Genomic DNA, 24,369 nt, shown 5'->3' with positions numbered 1-24,369 from the left:
GGCGCAGTTAGTGAGTCGCTGCTAGGAAGAAAGCTTCTGCTTCTGCTTCTGCTTCTGGTTCTGGTTCTGGTTCCCGCTCAGGTCTTGTGTGTTTCGCATGTTTTCCGTGCCTGCATTTTCCCCAGGTCCTCCAGCTTCCTCACACAGTCCAAAAACCTTCACATTAGGTTGATTAGAGAATCAAAATGGCCTCTGGGTACGAGTGTGTGGGTGACCAGTGTGTGTAGACTGTGTGTGTGTGTGTGTGTCCTGAGGTCCTGATTACAATTAAGCAGCAGTTTGGAAAATGGATGGTAGGATCTGCGGGACCAAATGTTGGACTTCATGAGGACCTGTTCATTTTTAAGACAGGATTACAGAAAGTCCCATTTCTCCGGCAGCATAACAGCTACTTCACAGGAATTCCATTCAGCAGGTAGAAGAAAGGAGTTTATAAGTTTCTGCAAAATGATTCATGCCCAGATTTTATCACACAAAGATCATTTCCCCTGACTTCACCTCACAACGGGAACTATTTTAAGCATTGGCTCATTAATACACAGTGATTGGATTCATTGTTCTGCGGTCCTGATGGATGGGCTCTGAACTTTTCCTTCTCTCAACTCCCACCTCAATCCCCTCTTCAATCTCTGGTTTGAATTTCCTCCCCGAGAAAGGAGCCCCATTGTCGTCTGAGCGTTGAGATAAATCAGTCGCCGATGCCTTTTGTGGCTTCAGCTCATTTAAATGAAATTGCATTAGCCGCGCTCCATCAAACATTTCATAATGACAGCAGTTCTACCTTAAATCTCCACAGCCCTTTATACATTTTAACAACCGCTGAGGACACACTCGGCCTCCGTTGTCACAGTTTATACACCATTTCCACACTGTATTCAAATCTATCCAGAAAAGCATTGACAAGCTTTCCTTTATGAGCTTATAGCCTCTTTGTGGTACACGACTACATGTCAGACAGTTTTTATTAAACTATAAATCTCACATTAGCCTTTCTGAAACGCTCTTCTCCGCTCACTGTTAATGCGTCTCCCGTGAGTTATAGCGCGTTAATATTGATGTTTGATTATTTTTTTTTACCTCAGCTTTTAAGCTCCAGAACATTTCTTTTCCCCCCCATCGTTCCGTGGCGTCTTCCCTGAGATCGTCACGAACTACACGAAACGCTGACCTTTTATCACATGAAGCGTTCGGGAGCAGCGGGTCCAAACCGTCTTTACCACATTTTTGTCACCTTGTGTGTTTCTAAAGTGGATGTTGTCACCCGTGCACCGGCGGCCCCTCTGACCCCTCCACCCAGCAGTCGGGGATAAAATGTGAGGGCTATTTTAACTCCAGGATTTTTGACATTGACAGTAGGGTTGGGTATAAATGGCACAGGGAGACTGGATTGCCACTCTGCCTGCTGTGCGTTCTGCTGCAGTAAGTCTGCTCTGGGTGCTATTTATACTATACCTTCACCGCAGTGACACCGCTCTCCTTCACGCACTCCTATTCCAGAGGAATAGAGGATGAGGAAAGAAGCATTATTCCGCTCTGATATGCAGTGTTCTCTATTTATGCCGGATTCGGGGTAATTTCCGCTCAGGAGAGGTCGTCTGCAGAAAATCACACGTTAACGCTGTAGATCATTGCTCCTATCTGCTCTATTCATAAGGTATACGTCAATAAATAAATGACCTAACCAGATCATTGCAGCCTTTAGTGGCCAACTATTATTCTTTTACCACGGTTACATTGTAATGGCGTCATCTGGCAGCTTGGTCAGTTTCTCTGCTACCAAAATTATGCCAAAAACTGCGTGATAAATGGGGATGAACTGGATTTTTGGGCCTTGGCAGAGGGATGTTTTCTCCATTGTACGTGTTGATAAACCGTACAAAGACACCAAACAACCCGTAATTTAAAATTCCTGACTTTACGCCAACATTTATTGTTCTGTACTCAATTTCTCATCCCAAATGAGAGTGGAAGGAATTCTAATGTGCTCATATTTTAGAATTTGTAATACATATATGGAAAAAACCCTAAAATATTTATAAATGCGCTTGTAGGTTCTCGAAGTCCATCACAAACGTGAGTGTGAACACAGACACACTTTATGTGTATCGACTTGTGTGTCTGCCCATATCTGTGTCACTTTCCAGTGCTCAAGGCTCAGTTTCAACCATAATGAAGCTTTTAAGTAGCAGAGTGAGGAGTGGACAGGGTGTTAAGGACAAGGCCCGGCAGGGAAATCAGCTGTCAGAAGCCACATACTTCCGTTCTCCTCGTTAATTACTTTGGGGGGAAGAAAGGTGAATGCTAAATGAGTATTGATTGTGGTGGGCCAGTTCGGAGGGCTGGTTTCGCTGGCCTTTCCCACATGTCATTGCCGCTTCACGTCCCCATTAAGTGGGAACAAGGAGAATCAGTGGCAAGCTAGGACCCTATTAAATGTGGGACTTCGAGATCATCCGACCAACTAGCTCACATACAAACCAGATAGAAATAAACGCTTTTTAGATGTCGGTCAGTTTGTAACGTACCAAGACGTCAATCATCAAGGACTCACTGAGGACATTATAACAAGATCTTTGTGCATTTTACGTTCATTCAAATGTTGGTGTTATTATTAATTCTCACCGGGTCTACATTTTGTCATGTTCCAGTTTTCTAGAAGAAAGTGGGCGGAAAAACCCCAACGCAACAGAAAGGTCTCTTCTTCTCCTCTCAGTTTTCCACTCCAGCTCTCTGATCCTTGCTTTTGTTGCGTGACTGATGATTTTAATTACCTGTTAACTCCCTGTACTCAGCAGATACACATGATAAATGGTCTGGGTGACTGCTATAACCACCATCTGGACGAAGCAGAGGGGCCTTAAGTACCTTCAGCACACTGTCATATTAGAGACAGCCACCACAGCAGGGGTGGGGTGGGGGGGGCGAGGGAGAACAAGAAACCGTCCCAGTTTAGATCCGGTTGATGGCTATTTAGTGTCAAGAAGGTCACAGCCATTCTTTTTCTTTTTGGGACTGCAGGTAGCAACAATATGAAAGAAAGGCTGCATCTCCACAGTGGGGGGGGGGTTGTGGGAGATGATTGGTCGGAAAATTGCAGCACTTGGTATGGAGATTGCAGTGAGATACAGGAAGGAAGGTGAAGCTGGGGGATTGGATTCAGAAGTTATGTTAGCTGCGCCACAGACAGACACATTTACCTTTTAAACATATATTTTGTATCACAGTCTATTGCAGTACTTTAGCAGCCATCTTCTTACCAAGAGAGTGCACCTTTAGAAGCTGCACAATGTTGATGCTTTTCATTTTTTGATGGGTTTTATAGTTACCAGCCCACTGAGGACTGTCATCCCCACCCACTTAGCATAGCTAGCCTAGCCTCTTCTCTCCAGCTCTACTGGATAATAACAGTAGACAGTGGGGTGAAAATCAGCACTGGAATCCTTTTCCTAAAAAGCACATTGCCCGAGAACTCATCACAACACGTGTCGTTCGTACCGGGACGCAAATCACCGAGGTCAGTGTTAATGAGGAAACCATTTCAATTATGCTGTGCTTGATGGAGTAGAGCAGATGGGTGATCTATTTAACTCAGATATATGTAATTAGAGTCCGCGCTTTATTTGACTGGTTTGAACTGGGAGCTCATGGAAGAGAGCTGATGAAGCGCGCTGTAATGGGAATGACCCGGGCAATTAATGAGTGGCAAAGACCAAAGTCCCCTGAGCAGAAGCCACGTCACTTCAGTCGCATCTGACTGTTTACACAAGCAGCACGTGCACTTAAAGACGCACATCTTACAAATGGGACGTTGCTCCGACTGAGGTCCCAGCGGTAAAGTTGGAGACATCTTCCGTATCTTCAGTTTCTTAGTTCCCCAGAGCAAGTGGAGTCCTTTTCTGAGCCCGCACAGTCAGATCTATTGAACTGAAGTAATCCGAATCAGTTAAATCGAACATCTTTGTGTCTGCGGCGTATTCGGCCGCGTCTGTCGGCTGCCGCAAACCTTTTCTTTCAAGTCAGCCGTGAAGACGGCTGCTCAGAGACAAATGTGAGCAGGCCGTGAGTCAAACATGAGCAGGCATCCAGAAAAGGCGGCCGTGTATCAATATGACACTTGTAAACAAGGGCAGCCATTGTGTTTGTAACGTGTTGTGCTTCTCTCGTTCTATTGGCAGTGAATCAGCAGCGTGAGGACATCGTTTAAGCGCCCGCGCAGCATCAATACCGCCTCTATTGATTTTTTCCAAACAGTTAATGGAAGCCTTCAGGGCTGGAAAGCTAATTAAAATCATATGCAGGTCAAGCTCATTTAAGGACTCCCCATTAGTTTGTGTTGAGCTTAACCATGCTTGACTGGAAAATCCATCCATAGGGCATTGTAATTGACTGGTGTTTCTAATGGCTTTCCAATGCTCCCACATCTCAGGCACGGAGGGAGTTCCTCTGGCAGAATCGAGCCCGCCGCTTTAATTCAGATGTGATCTGGGAAAGATGTGTGTGTTTTAGGGGTCATTTTCAGGATCATCTATGGTCTCTCAAGGACCATCTAAGGACCTACACGTGCGTTTTACGATTAAACACAGTCTTCTTCCATCGAGAAGGGAAACGCACAAATACAATCATAAGATGCCTCAAACCAAGGCTGAGTGGCCACATTCAGGTTGTGATGGTTGTTCGCCGACAGTGGTCAATAGCCGTCCCACCGCACTGCTCGCTGTGCTCCGCGGCTGTCAGAAGCGGCGCGGGACGCCTAACCACGTCTCGGCCTCCTCGGAGAGGTTCATTAGAGTGAGATCTGATAAAACTCCCCTGAGAAGAATTCTTTCTGCCACTGTCGACAGAGCAGAGGATATGAACACGTCCTGAGTAGAGCCCTCGTGTTATCATTATTCACAACAGCTAATAAAATGTCGCCATTGTTGGCTTATTGTTTCCCAGCAAAAGAGGGTTTATTTTATACTCCAGCTGCTCCCCCCCCCCCCACACACACACACACACACAGAAGGATAAAAGAAAGCGTGCACACACACCTGGCTGTAGTAGTGTATACACACAATGCCCTTTTAGCCTGCTGAATATGCTAATATAGTTCCCTTTCTCACTCACCCGTGATATTATATTGTTCTATTTTTGATAACACTTCAGTCACCGTTAGCAACATTTTAATTTGTATCCAGTTTAAGGTTATTAAGGAGAAGCCAAGCATTCAAATCTGTTATTATTGAAGTGCAAGTTGCCGTTGGTCCATAGATGGAATGCCGTTTCATAAAACAACAGACTTTTAAAATTAGTTTTCAAACGCGTTCTTGGCTGCTTGGTTAAATTCACGCTATTTGCACTGACTACATCTGTTACAATAATTGCACTATTTACATCTGTTATTTGCACTATTTACATCTGTTATTTGCACTATTTACATCTGTTATTTGCACTACCCACATCCGGTTACTTGCACTGCTTTCCATACTTTGCACATCAGCACCATAGTTACAGCCTGTATATATATTTATCTTGGTTGCAAAGACTTTTATATATCCTTTACATATCTGTGAACTCTGTAAATACAAACATATAGATTGATATCATAAACATATATCATTGTGTGTATATATTGTATATACCCATCACAGTTTTATTCGCTACTTAAGCACTTCTGGTTGGATGCTAACTGCATTTCGTTGCCTTGTACTTGTGACATGTGTAATGACAATAAAGTTGAATCTAATCTAATCTAATCTAAATGTATTTACAGAAACCAAGTGAGCAAAATAGTATAGGTTTCATATCAGTCGCATCCCTGTCTGACCCTGAATAATCATTATTTACACGTCACACTATTCTTCCATCCGTGTCTATTTAGCACGTGAATGTAATTGGTCTTGAATTATCGCTCCGTTACTGACTGTTGTCTATGGTGCTCGTCTCTGGGATGTTCTTGCTAAATCTGTGTCAGAGGATGTGAGCAAATGTGGCGCAGCAACAGAGAGCCAATGCACAAAAGGGAGGAAAGGATTAAAAAAACAGAAAAGGAATTGAACAAGGGATGAGAGGAACATAGGTGCTCACTTTTAGCTACTTTTCTCAGATTAGTAGCTGTAGGTCTCTGGCTAACAAGCTCAAACCCCTGCAGCCTCCATCTTTGCCAGCCTCCAGCCCTAACCCCCAGCACGAGTCTCCACATCCAGCAAAGCGTAACCCCAGTGGCCATTTACTTACTCTGAACCCAAAGCTTCCAGTAATACCCAACCTCAGATGAAACGAGGACGCGGGGAAGCTTCGCGAGCCCCGCTGCCACAGAACAGTTAGAGAGAAAGAGTCTGTGTCATCGTTTTACAGAATTCACAAGAGAGGAGCGGCCTCTTCTACTTAATGATTCAGCTCAGTAACGGTACATGAAATACTTAATATGTAATAATGTGTCCCGGCTTATTCCTGCTGCTGTCTCCTGGGAGCGCGGTAATTATTTACTCAGCAGTAGATCATGCAGGAATGCAGCAATGGGACAGGAATGCACGCGCTACATCACACTTTAATTTATTTTACATGCTTGTGCTCTAATTGACAACAGGCTGACGGTATAGCGAGGTGTTTTTAGGTCCTCTTGGTTTATGTTGTGTCACCTGTCCAGTGTAAACTGGCTGCAGCCCAGACAATTACTCATTTTCTATTCATTGCATGATCAAACTGACTGCGTGCTGCGGTCAACAGCTTCTCCCCAGAGAAGTTAGAGCGCTCCACCACGTTAGCGGCCCCGTAAATCTGCACTTACGATAAACACTCACTAAATGTTGACAATATAAAAGGTCAGCCTTGGGATATTTAGCCGGGATTGCTGTTATTTTCACCCGGCTTACAGAAATAGCATGCTAACACCTCCATGGTGTTCTGCAGAGCTACAACATGCACACGCTCACACACCAAACACATTTCCTCAAGTGGAGGTGTATTTGTAGAGAGGTGTGAAGACTAATGAATAAATTATTTTCTCCTCTGGGTCTCTGTGGGAAAGCAGGTAGAATTGCAGAACGATGGAGTGGAACCTTGAGTTTGTGTTCTGTTTGCTCCTGTATTAAAATCTGTTTTGCAGCCTGGTGCTGATTATTTCGTGGCGCATTAGCCTTATTAGTTTTTCATCAAGATGATCAGCAAACGTAGCTGATGTGTATGTGTTGGTGTTTAAACCAGGGCCGTCTCTAATCGGGGCTCTGAAGAAGGACTGGGCGTCTCCCAGCAGCATCGCTCTCTCCTGGCAGCAGCCTGAGAAGACAGCTCTGCCCATCCTGGAATACGAGATCAAGTATTACGAGAAGGTAAAGTTTGTTGGTCTCAGGAGTTCGTCCCTCGTAACCCCATCGGCGGCTTCTGCTCGCTCCAACAGGAACACGAGCAGCTGAGCTACTCGTCAATGCGCACCAAGGCGCCCAGCGTCATCATCTCGGGTTTGAAAGCGGCCACCTGGTACATCTTCTGTGTGCGCACTCGCACGGCTGCTGGATACAGCTCGTACTCTCCCAAATACGAGTACGAAACTACAGGAGACTGTGAGTGTCGACCGGAGAATTCACCTGTGTCAATCCGCCTGTGTCTTTGCTCACCTCGTAGTTTTTGCGCAGCATGAAGGTCACGGTTATCTGTCATCAGGGTTAAATACCATTTAAAGCTGTGAAGGACAAATTCCAGCTTTGTCTTTTGTTATAATGGGAAGATTATTGACGGCTATTGGCAGAAATCTACTTTTAGCCAGACGTTGCCACAGGTATCGTTGTTATTCTTTCTTTGGACAGGAAAACCTAGCGAAACTCCAAAGTTTGCACATTACATGATTGCTCAATACCCTGCTTACAGGACTTTAGCACCAAGAAGATTCTGCCTGTAGTTCAGGAGTAGCCCAGGATGACCCCACAGTTCCAGGAGTTAATCCCAGAACTCCCGCGGGTGCCCGTTGTTTCCATATGTGTCACGTTTTTTACTGCTCATATTTCTTGTTTTGTTTGTTTCCCCCTGCAGACAGTCTTTATTTCACTTTATCACATCAAATAAACGCAACGGCTGTGCACAGTTTCGGAGTTAATTAGATGAAGCCATTACATTATATCTTAGATGTATCTCTTTACAGCTCGCATCGACACACACGCACCACTGCAGCAGGAAACGTCTTATTGAGACTCCTGGTGATGTTTGTGGAAATATTTGAAAGGCAAAATGAAATCAAGCGATATTATTTCAGTCAGTCTGTTATTTAGTAAATTATCAGTGGCTGGTTTGTTCACTTTGATGTGTATGATTTGATCACACTAATCACACGTAAATGCTAAAGCTGTAGATCTTAATTGACTGTTTTTGATCATATTTTAGATGAATCCCATGTACAAAGTTAAAACTCTTAAAGGACAACACGTCAGTCTTGGTACAGATGAACCCAATCGCTGTCGTCCGTGTTGTTTGGTGTATTTTCGGGGTTGGAGTATGGCTTTGATGCAAGTCTGCTCATAAACCACCCAGGTCCAGCTGTTCTTTTATGTGGGGTCGGCCATTGTGGAGGGCTGATTTGGCTCCACGGCGGGCCGTCTCTCTTCCAAAACCACCGAGCTTTATCTGCAGATCAGACAGCGCTCGGCCCGAGCCTTTGTACCCACTCGCCTTTTATCTGGAAGCGAAGCAGATTTGGACCCTGTCGCTCTATCTCCCCCCCGTCAGTCTGTGTCTCCGCCTGTCAGTCACTCTCTCGTGCACGCCCGTTTCGCCACGCGTCTGCCCGCTTCCGCCTTTCTCTTTCCAGCTTCTCTCTCTCTCCTTCTCCTGTCACCCGTGCTCTCCGTCCCCCACCTTGCATCCATCACCTCCCCCACAAACAAACGCACGCATCTGACACATCTGCTTAGTTAGTGATGTGACGCTGACAGAGGATTGTCTCATGTGATCTGGTTACTGTCACTGTCGCTCACCCCCCCGCGAGAGGTCCGTGATTACTCTTCCCCAACACGAGCGGGCGCGCGCCCGCGTCCGTGACGCCGGCCTCCAACACACTGCAGAAAACCCGCACGCCAGCGCTGGCGAGCCACGCACCGTGATCCCCAATTCATATTCATTAAGCGTGAAATATTATAGAAATAAGTTTGATAATTGTAATCATCTTTCAATTATCTCAAATTCGTTAGCCTGGCGACAAGGCCGAGAAAAGGGAAAATCATGAATATCAAATGGGACCAATTTCACCAAATGATCATGGACTAAATCACAATTTCATGAATGAATAATATTAATTAATCAGCAGCGGGCGTATGAATCATTCCACCATGAGAGGCTGATGGGGGGGGGGGCATTACAAAGAGCGATCAAACATCACCACAATCTCTGCCAAACCACTGTACAGCTGCAACGATGGAGCGCCTTTTGATGAAAATGTCTCCTTTCCCTGCCACCCTGTCTCCTTTCCTTGTCCCCTTCTCTGTCCTCGCTGCCTTCAACATCCTAACCCTCATATTTCTGACCCCCCCCCCCCCCCACATCTCCACCCTCAGCGTCAGACGTGGCCTCCGACCAAGGCCAGGTGCTGGTCATCGTCACGGCAGCCGTGGGAGGCTTCACCCTCCTGGTCATCCTCACCCTTTTCCTCCTGATCACCGGCAGGTAAGAGCGCACCTGTGATGGACACGTCTGCAGATATTAGACACCATTTACTCGGCCGGTGGCGTCTCAACATAAAAGCGGAGTCATTCCGGGGGGGAAACATCTCACTGCTATAGAGCTTCCAGCTTCCTTTCATCTTAAGTCATGAAGTAACGGCTGCGAACGGTGTGAACGAGTCACTTTCGATATCTGCGCAGGTTTAAAGTGAATTTTCGTTGTTAGCGGTTCTGACGTGACTCGGAGCTGCACCGACAAAAACTTTCAGGAGTTTGGGAAATTGGAATGCGACCCCAACTTTCTTTTCTGCCAATATTTGAAGACAAGGTTGTTGGTAGGGGAGGGTGTCGTGTTGCAGGTACAACCTTGCTGGGGATTTGATGCAAACATTGTCATCTCGTCTTCGTCCCCACAAGGTTTATTGTTAGTAGAAGAAGAAAGAGGGCTTCGCATTTCCACCACTACGAACTGGATCACTGATCTCTAGTTTGCTGTCAGATTGATTAGACTTCAAAAATGAATTAATGGTCATTTAAAATAATTAACTTTCCATGAAATTCTTTTTTCTTGACCACTTTATCCCTCCTGGGGTCCTGGGGAGGAGCTGGAGCCTCTTCCAGCTGCACATGGGTGAAGGCAGGCTCCACCTTTGAATGAGTCTCCAGCTCATCGCAGGGCCCTATGTGAGCATTGGTGCCTTGCTCAAGGGCACCTCAGCACTGCTCTGAAGTTTTCCTGGCATCTCCCTCTGCCACCAGAACACCTCCCAAGTTTTGCTTCCCATCCCTGTCCCCTCCAGACCGAGCGACCGCCACCTCTTCCCATCGAATAAATAAATTTGATGGCTTTAATGCTCATTCAACATCAGAAACACAATGTTGCATTACCTATTTATAAAGGCACAACATTGCTGTAAACATATGACAGCAATCTCCATTTTTCTATTCTGAAAGATGAACAATGTTGTGTTTTGTGTTCAGAAGCTGCGCGCCGTGGGGCGCCCCCTGCTGGCAGGTGTATTTTCATTTGTTTTCAGCAGCAGTTATTGTGACGTTCTCCGAGTTTAGACAGTAAAAGTACACACATGTGGGAGGTTCTGCGGTGACTGAGACTGAGTGGTGAGAAGTTGTCTGCAGTGGGTGTTTTGGTGGTCTACATCGTGATTTGTCATCCTTGTGACCTTTTGACCCTGTGTAGGAGGGACTTTCACTCTTTTCCACTTTCCCAAAATAAGGGAAATAAAACCGTGTAGCACCGCTGCCTGAAAACACAAGAGCTACTTTAACACTCACACCTCAAGCAAGCATAAATGATGATGGCGCGCTCCAGCTAGTATCGCTAATATCTAATATTTGGCTGTTGCATCCATCATCTATTTTACAAGCATGTGTAAAATGGATTAAATATTACAATAGATTATTATGTTACAAGTGCAGAAAAACTTGTGTTTGGTGCTAACGCGCTAAATTTAGTTCCGTTTGCGGCTTCTGTTGACTCTTTTTGCCATCCGGAGGAATGAAAGGGCCTTTTTAAACTGCGTTTGGCAGCGTTATCTTCCCTTTCCCCCCCATCCTCCTATTTCAGTAATCCATCCTTTCTTCTGCGCTCTGTCTCCTCTGCAGATAGATGTGCGACGCAGAGGTGACTGTGAGGGGTTTCGGGGCAGCAGAGGAGTGGTTTGAATTACACTGACACTTTGATTGGGGCTCTGGGCAAGGTTGTTTTCGTGTACGTGTGGGTGTGTAAGGAGCTTGTGAATATGTACTGTAACAATGCACCGCAGAGGAAGAAGTCAAGGTCTTTGTGTGTCAGTGTCTTTTTAACATGAAAGGCCGGTGAGACAGAGGGATGGGCGGATAAAGCGGATCAGAGGACAGGACTGGGGAAGGCTGATAAAGGCGCATGCCACCCTTCCTTTAATGAGCAGCTCGACCCCATCAGTAAAGGTCAACAGTCGCTTTCTAAATCCCCTTCTTGTCCTCTCTGCTGGTGTTACCCGCCATGTTATCGGCTCCGTCTATCAGTGTCCACGATCCCACAGACTTCGCTTAGCCCCAGCTCAGCCGGCAACCTGCAGCTCGTGGCCCTCTGACACCAGCTCTAATCTGGCAACCCAGATTATGTTAAGTCGTCAAAGAGGAGGAGGCTGACATATGATTACAGGAACACACACGCGCACACTTGTAGATGTGGAGCCGCTACACCGGTGTGAGCACTTTTCTTGGTCCAAATCTGTTCATTTGTGACCAGTTGGCTACTTTACTGTGAACAAATTCTGCTTTTAAAAAAAAAAAAAAAAAAGAAGTTATAATATTATATTTAAACTGTTTGATAAAAAAGTTCATCAAACCCAAACTGTAGACCAATGTGACATTGTCACTTCAATAACCACTCGAGTGCAGTCAAGGGGCTCTGCTCTCACCATTGTTAGATAATTATTTCATAATCGTGCTGTAGAGATGTTCCATTCAAGGTCCCGCACTGTTTGGTTACATCACAGCTCTCCAACAGTTTTTAAAGGGCCCTTAAGTCTCTCCATCCATCATATACCAGGATTGACTGAGCACAGGTTAAATCTTTTTTGGTATGGTTACCCAAGGAACGAATTAACTCTTCGATCCAAATGTTATTTACACAATACAGAGACAGGTTGCCTCTTTGGTCTGTCTGAGTTGCAGTTGCGTGATTTGACCACCAGGGGGCATGAAACCAACACAGATAGTAAATATCTGCATTATTCCCGACAAAGACAATTCAGAGCATTTTGATTGTTACTTCATGGTTGTGTTTCCTCCCAGCTGATGAATTTAAATCTTTATTTCTCTTACATTGTTGCTCTGGATAGCTTTCTCACACAGCTCTTCCTGCGACAACCCATCAGCTGCTGGAGAATCGGTCAATATGAAACTCAGTCTTTAGGGGTAGAACTCACTGCAGTTTTAGCACTCTGGTACAAATGGCGCTGAATGGGGGCACTGTGTTGCTGGAGCTGAGCCAAGCTAATAAGAACATGTTGTAAAATCCCCTTTGTTTTTATATGCTGCATTGATGATCTAAAAAGTAAACACAAATGCAGTCCAATGTAGCATCATAAAATACTGGATCTTACAGTTGCTTTCGCAACTTGAACAACAGTAAGACTCTTTTCATACTGGCTCATTTGCGTTTGTCTCTCAAACGTCACAGATACGAGCCGTTTTGTAAGAAACAAACTACCTTTGTTTCATTATTAATGAATCCTACTTTGAAAGGGAAATGTTGATCTGTTGAAATCACCCCTTGATGAGTAACACAGGTTTCATCAAAGCCGCGCAGGCGGTCTCTTTTCCGTTTCCAGCTGATTGCTCGTTTCCCATTGAAAAGGTCAAATTGGCAATGGCATTTTAGCGGTTGTTCATTTGAACAAAAATGCATTTATTTGGATACTTAAAGTGATTGTTCTGCTTTTTCTCCTGCATCCTTTAATCACAAAGCATGAATGCTTTTAATATTTATGACATTTTGCTTCTAATCAACACTGAAGGATATCAGTTCAACTTTGAACTCATCATTGTAATGACGCTAATGTGTCAGCTAACGCCCGAGATGTTGTGTAAAGGTTCAGCGAACGCTTTATTTGACATTTTGAGATTAAAAATATTGAGAAAATGAAAATAGATTTTTAAAAATTCACCACAACAAGCACCATTTAGAGATGCGGGAACTCGTAAATGTTACCTGTGTTACTGCATTGGCTTGTTGCTGGAAGAGTTAAAGTTTAATGCTGTATCTACTGTATCTCCTTGTCAGGGGAAGACCAATTATTTAAAAAATTGGCACTTTCTGGTCTGATGAAATAGGTGCTTCAAACAAATCTATATTTTATTATTGACATTTTGACATTGAAAGTGGAAATCATTGATTCGTCACGTCATTTTGAGCCTTGAACCGGCGCCACGGCGCTGTGAAATCTGTCAGTGTGGCATCGGGAGTCAGAGCATGACTCAGATCCTTGTCCCTCAGCCCTGCCAGCTTCATCTCTCATCTGGACCACGGCGCTGTGGAGGCGCAGGGGTGGAGGAGAGGTGGAGCTGTCAGCAGAGGGAGTGACAGAGATCGCTGTCTCTGCTGGGGGTCGGGGTCAAACCTCTGGGCTCCGCTCTTCTTCTCTTTTCAAGTTGGTTTGAGGCGCACGTCACCAGACGGGATTTTCTCTTCCTGCCGTCCTTTTGGTTCAATTCAATTAACTCATTTACATAACAGGCATCAAACATCCATGACCTCACCAAGGTCTCTTCCGCGTGGAAAGCACGAAAAAATAATGTCAACGACGCACTTTAAAGTTAGTGAAGAGGTCTTTTAGTACAAAACACTGCATCAGGCCAGTTACTGGCGGCCACATTATCCAAAACAGAGTAGATTTAGCAGGCCAGAGTGCAGAGTGAGGTCATTCTGAAGCATCTCTACGTACTGCAAGGCCTCAGGTCTCCCACCAGAGCAAAATCTGAGATCTTCATTAATTATCTGCTGCAAAATGCGGACATGTTTCAAACTGAATAAGTTATTCACAGTGGTGCATATATTTACAGGTTCTTTTAAACCATCTGTTTAAAAGAGGAAGCCTAATTTAAACCGGGTTAAAAGGCGCACCTTTTGATTTTCCTTTAAACTTTGATCCCTGGGACTCGTTGGAAACCACTGAACCACCTCCTGCAGCTTCTGACTGCCGAATGAAAGCGGTGGAGTTTAGCTCGAGTCTTCGCTCCGACGGTCGTGATTTGGCGTCTCCGTAATAAGCCGCTCGTTTTGCTGCGGCCGATGCAACAGATGAGAATAACGTTTTAATCTGTCCCGTCCGTCTGTGTGCTCTGCAGGTGTCACTGGTACTTCAAGGCCAAGATGACATCAGAGGAGAAAAGGAGGAGCAGTTACCAGAACGGACACGGTAAATCAGCCAGCCTCCTTTTAACCTGATGCGGCGGGAAAACGCGCCATTTTGGTGTCAGGTTTGATTTGCAGCAACTTTTCCAACAGGGAGGGGACCGACGAAGGGGTGTTGTCGCTACTAACGACGTGTTTTTCTTTGCATTCTGCGCTGCCTGCGTTGCTGCGTAGATCATCTCCGTGTGTTTCGGAGGCGTGCGTTTTAATTCTCAGGCAGGAGTGATGAATGCACGCCACAGGCGTGTGGAGAATACAGGGCGAAAAACCGTGTCTTGTTATTGTTATTCGCACCAGCGAGCGAAGGAGGTGTCTTAGCAGATGTGGTATTTATAGTTTGAGGAATTAAGACATTGGAGAAGAGATTAAAACCAACAGAAACGTATCTTTTACCTCAGTCCCGGCAGTATTTCTGTGTCAGCTCCCCTCGGGTTTTATTTGATGTTCTACACGAGGGTTTTTATGGTTAGTGTTATTAATCTGTTCACAGAGGTGCGTCCCTGAGCTGTCTCCAGCGCTCCGTCACTTTTTGTCTTATCTTTTAATTCCCAAATTTTCCTTCCTGACGTTAAAAACAGAAATTTAAATGAGCGCTGCAGAGTCAAAATGAGCGGAAAAATTAGGCTGTTGGGGGGGGAAGCTGGCAAGAGCCCGGGGAAAGAAGTGGTTATCAAGCTGTGCCAGCATTCACAAGCCCTCTGAGTTAGAACATAAACATATACATTTTAAATATATGTTTCATCGTCTTTGATGTTTAGCTGGCCTGGATGCTGAGACGTCTCTGTTTACAGAGCAACTGTGGCTAAAATCCATCACGACACACTGAGAATTATGACATGGAACTAGACAAACATCCAAAACACAGGAGGGAGTCTTATGGATGTGGGAAATCTGGCTGCTATGATTAAAAACAGAGTAGTGTCGGATGCTGATTTGCCATATTTCAGTAGGCAGGAGCTGACTTGAATATTGACTTGTTTAATTCTAGATTTTAAGCATCTGCATGAATCAGTCAGTGAAACCTAAAGGTCAGATTCTTAAACCTCGGGTTTGTTTAGCTCCCAGCTGACCCCCAGGAAAGAGCTGGAGAGGGGGTAGATCCAGGTTCCTGACAACAGATTTGTTTTGGGGTTTTTTTGATTTTTTTCTGGTGGTGTGATGCTGTATCGATCCCTGCAGGAGCAGCACAGCTTTTGTCTGAAGCCCACCTTCCTCGCCCCCCTCGTCCCGTCCTCCCTGCAGCAGGAGGTAGGAGCAGGTCAAGAACCAGGGGCGCCGTAGCTTGTTCAACATTCAATGACTTGCTCAAGGACACTTCAGCAGTGTGGTTTACTCAGCACAGCATCCTGCTGCTCCTCAGCACAACAAAGACACGTGTGTGTGTGTGTGTGTGTGTGTGTGTGTGTGTGTGTGTGTGTGTGTGTGCGTGCGTATGTGTGTGTGTGTGTGTGCTTTCCAAAAAGCACATATTGTACTTCAAATGGGCTAGCTTGCCTAATTGCCTCCTAGCTCATACTCAGCAGCAGAGGGGACATGTGTCTCAAGAGTCACCAGATGTCCCATGATGCACTGCGGGTCATTTGTTTCTAGTGTCTTCAACAAAGGATGGTCTTTTGTGGGTATGTGTGTGTTTATCTGCTGTCTGAGCCTTAAATCTATGACACTTTTGAATTCGGTCCCTATGTTCTTTATTTGAAATCGTGCTTTTGCGTCTTTCCCTCAGTAGCTGCAGATGCAGCCTCTGGGGCACGAGAGTCCCTGGTCGGTAGCAACAGCAACAGTAGTAAATATTGATGGTGGCAATAAAAATAGTAGTAGTAAAATGTTTATGTAAGACTTGAGGCTAATTTTACCTTCAAAATTGTCAAGGCTGTGGGACCTGCTCTTAGATTGTGTCTCCCCCTACAGTCCCCTTCCCAGGAATAAAGACCTATGTAGACCCTGATACATACGAAGACCCCACACAGGCTGTCCACGAGTTCACCAAGGAGATTGACCCATCAAGGATCCGCATCGAGAGGGTGATCGGAGCCGGTACTCACTTACACACGTGCAAACACACTTGTTTTCCAGATCTCACTAGGTCCTCTTGAGGTTAATGAAAAACCCATATAGAATCTATATTATTCCACATATGCAGCTGCTTTGAATCTCATACGTTGCAGCTTCTTGTGTCTTTTTCTCCGAATCTTTCAGAGAACAAAAGAAGTGAGCATGGACTCAGGGGTTTAACTAATCACTGGACGCACAAGTGCAGGAGCTCAGACTCAAACTGCAACACTGCCCCCTGATGGCTCATTGCTCTCCCTGCAGACGCTGTGCTGTTGAACTGTGCGCGCTTGTGTATGTGTGTGCGTTAGGTGAGTTCGGCGAGGTCTGCAGCGGCCGCTTGAGAACACCGGGCAAGAAGGAGATCGCCGTGGCGATTAAAACACTGAAGGGGGGCTACGTGGAGCGCCAGAGGCGGGACTTCTTGCGTGAGGCCTCCATCATGGGCCAGTTCGACCACCCCAACATCATCAGGCTGGAAGGCGTGGTCACCAAAAGTAAGTGATAGTAGATCCTGGGATCAGTGTCAGATGTGCACGTACGTCATTTCAAAGACATCAACGTGAAGAAGGTGCTTGCTTAGCGTTTTCACTCCTTATTGGATGCTCCTCTGCTAATTCTTCGCTTCATGATACAACACATAGTAATGGACACGGGTATTATAATGTAACGATAATGGTGGGGAAATACTCCTTAATAACCTTTGTTGTGGAGTGACAGCTGCGCAGAAGTAATGAGGAGCAGAAGCTGCCTCCAGTCATCTCTGTTTACCACAGTCTGATGGACAAATATGCATTTGTTTGACAGCAGAACAGAATCGGTTCCTAAAGCTGGGCCGTCTCATTTTCAGGTGCAGATCCAAGATTAAAAAGAAGCGCTGCTGTCTTTAGATGCAGCTTAGCAGCTTTTTTGGTTTATGCCTGCAGATTATGCACGCACGCTAAGTTTATATCTGCATTTTTATACTGTGTGTGCCAAAACTGTGTTTTTTATGCGCTCAGCCAGGGCCACATATGGCTGTTTTCACAGACAGTGTGCAAACAGAGATCTCTCTGTGAATGTAAATGTTTACCTTTTAGACTTTTCCTTTCACCTCCCTGAACCAGGCATCTTCATTTCACCTGGCAAAGGTCTTTAAATTCCAACATAATTGCACAAAAGCTGCTGGTCGTGAATCCCTTTCACCACAAGATCTGGAGCCAAACTAATCACCCCTCTGAAAACTGCGGCTGTGGGGTCGCAGAACAATAAAGAATTGAAAAGATCGTTAGGCTGTTTGACCTGGACGGGATTTAATAGCAGCATAGTCGCTCCTGACCACAGATTAGACAACATATAATTCCCTTTCCGCCTCCTATTCTTGGGCTTTAACGCCAAAACATTTGTTTTGTTGGAGCAGCTTTGAAAACAACGATTGCTCCTGTCTCAAAACTGAAACAAGCCTGACTCTGAAGAATGGCGCGTAATGAGAGCTGGCACGCGGAAAGGGAGAATCAGAGCAGGCTGCACGGATTCAATATTTCATCAAAGATGGCTGACAGCGGAGATTGATTGACACCAGCGTCATTAAGAGGTGAAAAATATCGGGCATGCTTCATTTTTGGCTACATAACCTGATCATTATTCCAATGAAATGATCAGATAGTTTCCATTTAGGAAGCGGATGAAGGAAGCAGACAGAAACAGGAAACGTTTTAATCAAACCCGGCTTTCCGGAGCCAATTAGCCAAGTCTGGAAACATGGAGACATCCAGTCAGAAACACACCTGTGAGCAGAATCTGATGCATCACCTGTAGTAGTCAGTCACAGCACAGCACTCTCTATAATTAGTCTCTACTGACTAAATAGTAACAGATGTAGTGAGGGAGCGATGGTGACAAAACAGACAATGACACCATATTTCAGTGTGAAAATGGTTGTAGACTCATGGTGCTGGTGATTATTTTGGAGCGGGTGAGGAGAACATGTCAGCCCCTAGAAAGTCCTGAGCTGACAGTGAAGCCGGAACCATGGTGCCGTGAGGTGGTAACACCTTCGCCACCGGTGTCTTAGCCCTACGAGTCTTCCTCTTCATTAAAAGAAAGTTAAATGCCATCACTCTGGATATTCGTACACATTAGACTATGAAACAGGAAATACGTGTCGCCCGCGACGTTGCCTACCGTCAGATGAGATGTCTCATTCCGTGTGAGAGAGTGGAGAAAAAAGGTGCAAATACAACGTGTGATTTTGACAATCTTCCATCCTTCTGCGCAGTAACACCTAGATGTTCTCCTCGGATGATTAGAATGGTTCTATGTGTCACATGCAGACGGGCCTGGGCAGGTGTAAACCAGCCTGGGATGGTGTGGGCTCCCAGGCTGGAGACACAACACGCATCTTGGTTTTTAACTGAATTTATAATACAGGACTGCTTTCACCTGTTGTGATGGGAATGCTGTAGTAACAGAGAAGTAGACTCGAGGTCTCATCGTGTGTGTGTGTGTGTGTGTGTGTGTGTGTGTGTGTGTGTGTGTGTTGTCAGGCAGGCCAGTGATGATTGTGGTGGAGTACATGGAAAATGGATCATTGGACTCATTTCTGAGGGTGAGTGCCGATTTCAGACTAAAACACTGTTATATAATTGGTTAATTGGATCGTTCTACCTTTCTTTAAATACACTGGTCTGTCTCTCCTGTCAGCAACACGATGGTCACTTCACCGTGATCCAGTTGGTGGGCATGCTGCGCGGCATCGCCTCGGGCATGAAGTACCTGTCAGACATGGGCTACGTGCACCGAGACCTGGCGGCTCGGAACATCCTGGTCAACAGCAACCTGGTGTGTAAAGTCTCGGACTTCGGCCTGTCCCGAGTCCTGGAGGACGACCCGGAGGCTGCTTACACAACAACGGTACCGCATTTATTACAAAGTTGCAGCGAACACAACCCCAATCATTTTTTTCCCGTCTCATGTTCAGTCGAGTAACTATCAAAGGCAGACAGGGACGAGAACCCGCAACCCGCCGCTCAATTTACAGAGAACGGCCGACTGCCATCCGCTGTGGAGCTCATCCTCTTGGCATCAGAGCAGGAAACACTCGTCTGGTGACAGAAACCGGCACAGAAAGTTCCTCACCCATCACAGTGTTACATCTAAAGATGGAGCTCACGCGGCCTTGACTTTGATTCCTTACCAACACAGCTTCAGCACATAAATTTCACTCTGATACAAGTTCGGGCTCCATAAAAGTAAACAAAAGGATCCAGGAATTAGGGAATTTTGCATCCGGCTGTGTTTAAAAAAGAAAGAGTGGCCAAAAGTTAACCTTCAGACCACTGTGTGAGCTGAAGTGATGCTGCTCTGTAAATCTGTCTGAGCCCACGGTGACCTCCATTTCCCAGTCTGTATCAAGGATATTGTGTGAAGAAAATGCTGCTTTTATGCTTCGGGGTTTAGACTTCAGCTCCGGGAGACTGTGCTGGGGATGCAGGGAAGGTGGAGGTTAAGGTCGGGTCTGGTGGAATCTGGGCTGACACAAGGGAACGGGTTGATAAAGTCCGCAGCGCCGAGCTGTTTGCAGGATCGATTCCTCTGCAACGCTGCGATATATGTTGATCGATTATGTGTCGCGCGTACGGTCGTTATTATTTTGATGTGTGTGCGCTCTTTCGTCAGGGTGGCAAAATCCCGATCCGGTGGACTGCTCCAGAGGCTATTTCATACAGGAAATTCTCCTCGGCCAGCGATGCGTGGAGTTACGGCATCGTCATGTGGGAAGTGATGTCATACGGGGAGAGGCCATATTGGGAGATGTCAAATCAGGACGTGAGTGCTGGTTTTTGTAATCTCTCTCTCTCCCTCCTCCACCATCAGCTACTTACGGACTTCCTCGTCCATCTGTCACCCTTTGATTTCTGCCAACACTGCAGCCATCTTAGCTGTCAAAAGCTGATTTGATGCAAAAAAAATATCTCCAGCAAAAGGGGGAATAAAATAGATGTGAGCACTGAAGTTTGAGAGTTCAGAGGCATTTGTGTTGGGGGGGGGGGGGGGGGGGCAGTTAAGCTGTGGAAGTACGGCGAGGCTGAGCAACTCACTGAGCCCTGGGCTGTGGTCAGGGATTCAAAGGGGGTGTGGAGGAGGCTGACCCATCCCCCTCTCAGCTGAGTGTGAAAGCTCCTCCATAAGCCCTTCAGCTGCCTCCACACAGGGACATGTTCACTTATGGGTCCCTGGGTTTGGGGAGGATTTGTGGACTTGGGGAAGTGCTTTCCATGTCAGAAAGACTAAACTCCTAATTACCCAGTCGCCAGAGTGGGAGCCTTTGATGAGACCACGATGCGACAGGGAGGGTCAGATGGTCAAACGGTTAGATAGACACACAGAATATGCTGCTTTCTGCTAAAAACTAATATTTAATAAGGTTTTTTTCTTTATAAATGTCAAATCTGTGAAAGTAAACTGTGCTTGTCCAGCAATCCGCCCAGCTACATCGTAGCCTCGACAATTAATTCGAGAATCTCTCTTTTCCTCAGGTGATTCTGTCCATCGAAGAAGGTTATCGGCTGCCGGCCCCGATGGGCTGCCCGGTAGCCCTGCACCAGCTGATGCTGCACTGCTGGCAGAAGGAGAGGAGTCACCGGCCCAAATTCACCGACGTGGTGTCTTTCTTAGATAAACTGATCCGTAACCCCAGCAGCTTGCTGCCCCTGGTGGAGGACATGCAGAGGTACAGCTCCGAAGGTTCCTTCATCCTTGTCGAATCAATTATAGGCGCTTTCCTGCTTCATAACATTCAGGATGCTTTTAATCCCACGTGTAAAAGTGGGACTGAGAACATTTTGAGCTGAAAAACAAAACAATTCCGACGTTGGCAGAACCTGATTTGACGCTACTTTATTTTCAGTCTACCAGAGTCTCCAGAGTCTCCGGGGGAGGAAATGGACTACCCAATATTCATCTCCATCGACGACTGGCTGGACTCCATTAAGATGAGTCAGTACAAGAGCAATTTCATGGCAGCGGGCTACAACACATTGGACTCGGTGGCGAGGATGAGTCTTGAGTGAGTATCCATCTGCTTACTAATCCTCATGAGGATTAGTAAGCAGATAGAAATCAAATATGATCTGTTTTGTTGAATGCGGTGTTCCTTATCAGGAAAGATTTTAAAAAATGTGTAGCGGGGCAGATGTTAGTGAACGCATGATTACAATAAATCATATATTCCATAAAAGCCTTACACCAGGAGCACAAAGCATGGCTACACCATTGAATACTGCATCATTTTTATTATTTATTGACAATTTAATTTTCCGTAAACAAAGAAGAAAGGATGATGGTCCCACAATCGGTCCTGGAGGTACACCACAGGGAAGTATTATAATGCTGCTAATGCTAGCTAACAAAGAAAACATTACCTTCAAAACCACACTGTTGGTATCTGGTGTATCAAACAGTTGACCAGCAAATGCTTTGAGAAGGTTTAAAAAAGCATGGGTATGATTTTGAACACCATCTTTGAGGGATTTACATACTTTTTAACTAAAAGCAAATCTCCATGTGGCCAAGCGTTGTGTGCGTTTCTCTTCCCGGCGTAGAGATGTGAGACATGTCGGCGTGGAGCTGCTGGGCCACCAGAGACGGATCATCAGCAGCATACAAACCCTCCGCCTCCAGCTGCTGCACGAACAAGAGAAAGGTTTCCATGTATGAGGACTCCCTCTAACGCCAGCTGGGATGGACAGATCAATGGACCAGACGGAAGACAGGCCACACGAACGGCAGCTCACAGCCTGTGTCCGGGTCTGGAGCCCCAGTGCAGGACACCACTGGGTGGACAGGCACAGACTGCTTCCTGATCTCCTTCACAAACGGACCTTTTTCCCTACTATACACCCATTACCTGGTATACCTGGTCCTGCCAGACCATTCCAGCCTGAGTGACTTTAAAGACTGGCCCAGGCCATTACTTAGGGGAATGTAATGCCTTGTTGCAGCAGCAGTACGCGCCTGGAGCTACGGATATTTAGAAATGTAGATTTGCAAAAGTTAATCTACTGGATCTTTTGACTCTCTTTTCTTTTGTTTTCCGGTGTTGCTCTTTTCTCTCGCTCAGAGTATGTACTCAGCTAGCTGTAGCTGCTATCGAGTGTGCAATCAAAAACTTCTTGTCTTCTCAAAACAGTATCCTCAGTCATTTTATTTTTAAAAACTACTTCGGTTTGATGTTGTATCACAGAGGTCTTCTTTGTGCCCCTTTAGTTTCCCCCCCCTCCAGAGAATCTCGTTTGCCAATACTTGAAAGACAGAAGGATATTGAAAATTTAATGAATGTTAAAAGTGTATAAATGACTATTTCATTATTATTACCATAGCCCAGTATCTATTATATATAAATGTGCAGTCCTGTATGTGAAAGCCCTAGTAAATCTGGACCTTATTTAAGATGATTATTTCAGAGTTTTATCCAAATCAGCAATACATTATTATGCAGTTTGTCTCAGCCTGATGAAGAATTGTGCAATGAGTTCCACCCAACGACACCCACCTGATCTTATCACCTTCTGAGCTTGCAGCAACAGATCCTTTGCCTTCATATAGAGCCGTTTTTTGCAAACCTGCGCAGCTGAATGAACAAGCCTGAACTCTCTGCATAGCGAATGTTTTTCCTTGCCTGAAAGTCCACAATACACACCGTCTTAAGATATGAATGTTCACACCAGTTACATTTACAGAGCATTAATAGGGGAAGTTTGGAGTTGTACGGTTTTTCTGGGACTCGGCTGTCAAAAATCGATATATCGCTTCCATGTGCCTGCACTCATACCGCAACAAGCAGTGGTTCGTACCTCTGGGATAAACTCAGTCGAAGATGTCAGCACGGATGTTGCGAATCCACTGGGCTACAGTCTTTCCATCCCTAAAGGTCGCTACGGGAAACCAGTGTAAATATTCCACGGTGAATTTGTTTGGAATTTTAGATTGTTCGAGATGAACCCATCCTCTTTCCTCAGTGGTGGTTAATAGCCGGTGCTGTCAAATATATGTAGTTAGCTGAGGTGGAGGTGGCAGACGTAGTCAAGTGTGGAGGGTCAACAGTGTTCTGAAACTTTTTAATGTAATCAGTGCTTTTTCAAGACTTCCAGTCAAGTAAAGAGAGAGAATGAAGGTGAACAGCAGCAGTACGATCCATCATGTGCCATTCCAACGTCAACGGAATCACACACACACACACACACACACACTCCGGCATACACGCAGAAAGCCTTACAGTCTGTGAACCATGAAGGCAGGGACACTTCAGAGCAGGACCGTGCAGTCGCAGGGCCCGGCCCCCCGTTTGAGTCATACTTCCGCGTTGTGCAGCGCGACCTCCGCCCCGGCAGCTGTGGATTTATGCCCGAAAACGGGAGCTCGATGATTCATGCGGAAGGCAGACCCGTGCCTTTGGGTCAGAGCATAATTATGTTTCCGAGCCTTCAAAGAGGGAAGGAAAGATGCACAGGCGCACCCAGACACACACATTTTTGCACACACATTCACAATCACCTTCCTTCTACAAGAATAAGGCGAATATCAGATGCTGTTTGTTTAGCATGTTCTACTGCTGAGCAATGTTAGGACGTTCTTTTGTACAAAGTACAAGTATACTTCTAATTCTTGTATTTTATTTTTCTATAATTTCCAAAGAGATGTTGTAGATCCTGCACACCGTAAGAGGCAGTTACAGCAAATGTTTATTTGCAAATAAAGATGAACAGTTCTGGCGGTTGACTGCTCACTGCATTT

At 45.6% G+C, this 24,369-nt stretch overlaps 1 protein-coding gene across 1 annotated transcript in view; it reads left to right on the top strand.

The window, feature by feature from the left end:
- The window catches only part of epha6 (eph receptor A6), a 95,417-nt gene extending 71,069 nt beyond the window's left edge, over positions 1–24,348 (top strand). Inside the window, exons 6-17 of the mRNA XM_057034391.1 lie at positions 7,186–7,310; positions 7,379–7,541; positions 9,522–9,630; positions 14,481–14,551; positions 16,456–16,581; positions 16,908–17,093; positions 19,122–19,183; positions 19,279–19,488; positions 20,254–20,403; positions 21,114–21,307; positions 21,485–21,643; positions 22,179–24,348. Of these exons, the coding sequence (XP_056890371.1) occupies positions 7,186–7,310; positions 7,379–7,541; positions 9,522–9,630; positions 14,481–14,551; positions 16,456–16,581; positions 16,908–17,093; positions 19,122–19,183; positions 19,279–19,488; positions 20,254–20,403; positions 21,114–21,307; positions 21,485–21,643; positions 22,179–22,293 (1,670 nt within the window). The 3' untranslated portion in view covers positions 22,294–24,348. The remainder of the gene's footprint in view (positions 1–7,185; positions 7,311–7,378; positions 7,542–9,521; positions 9,631–14,480; positions 14,552–16,455; positions 16,582–16,907; positions 17,094–19,121; positions 19,184–19,278; positions 19,489–20,253; positions 20,404–21,113; positions 21,308–21,484; positions 21,644–22,178) is intronic.
- Positions 24,349–24,369: the final 21 nt, after the last annotated feature.

The sequence above is a fragment of the Takifugu flavidus genome, chromosome 1 (genome assembly GCF_003711565.1).
Source record: "Takifugu flavidus isolate HTHZ2018 chromosome 1, ASM371156v2, whole genome shotgun sequence".
NCBI classification, from domain to species: domain Eukaryota; kingdom Metazoa; phylum Chordata; class Actinopteri; order Tetraodontiformes; family Tetraodontidae; genus Takifugu; species Takifugu flavidus.
The sequence above is the reverse complement of the archived record's forward strand: the minus strand, read 5'-3'. Positions and strand labels throughout refer to the sequence as shown.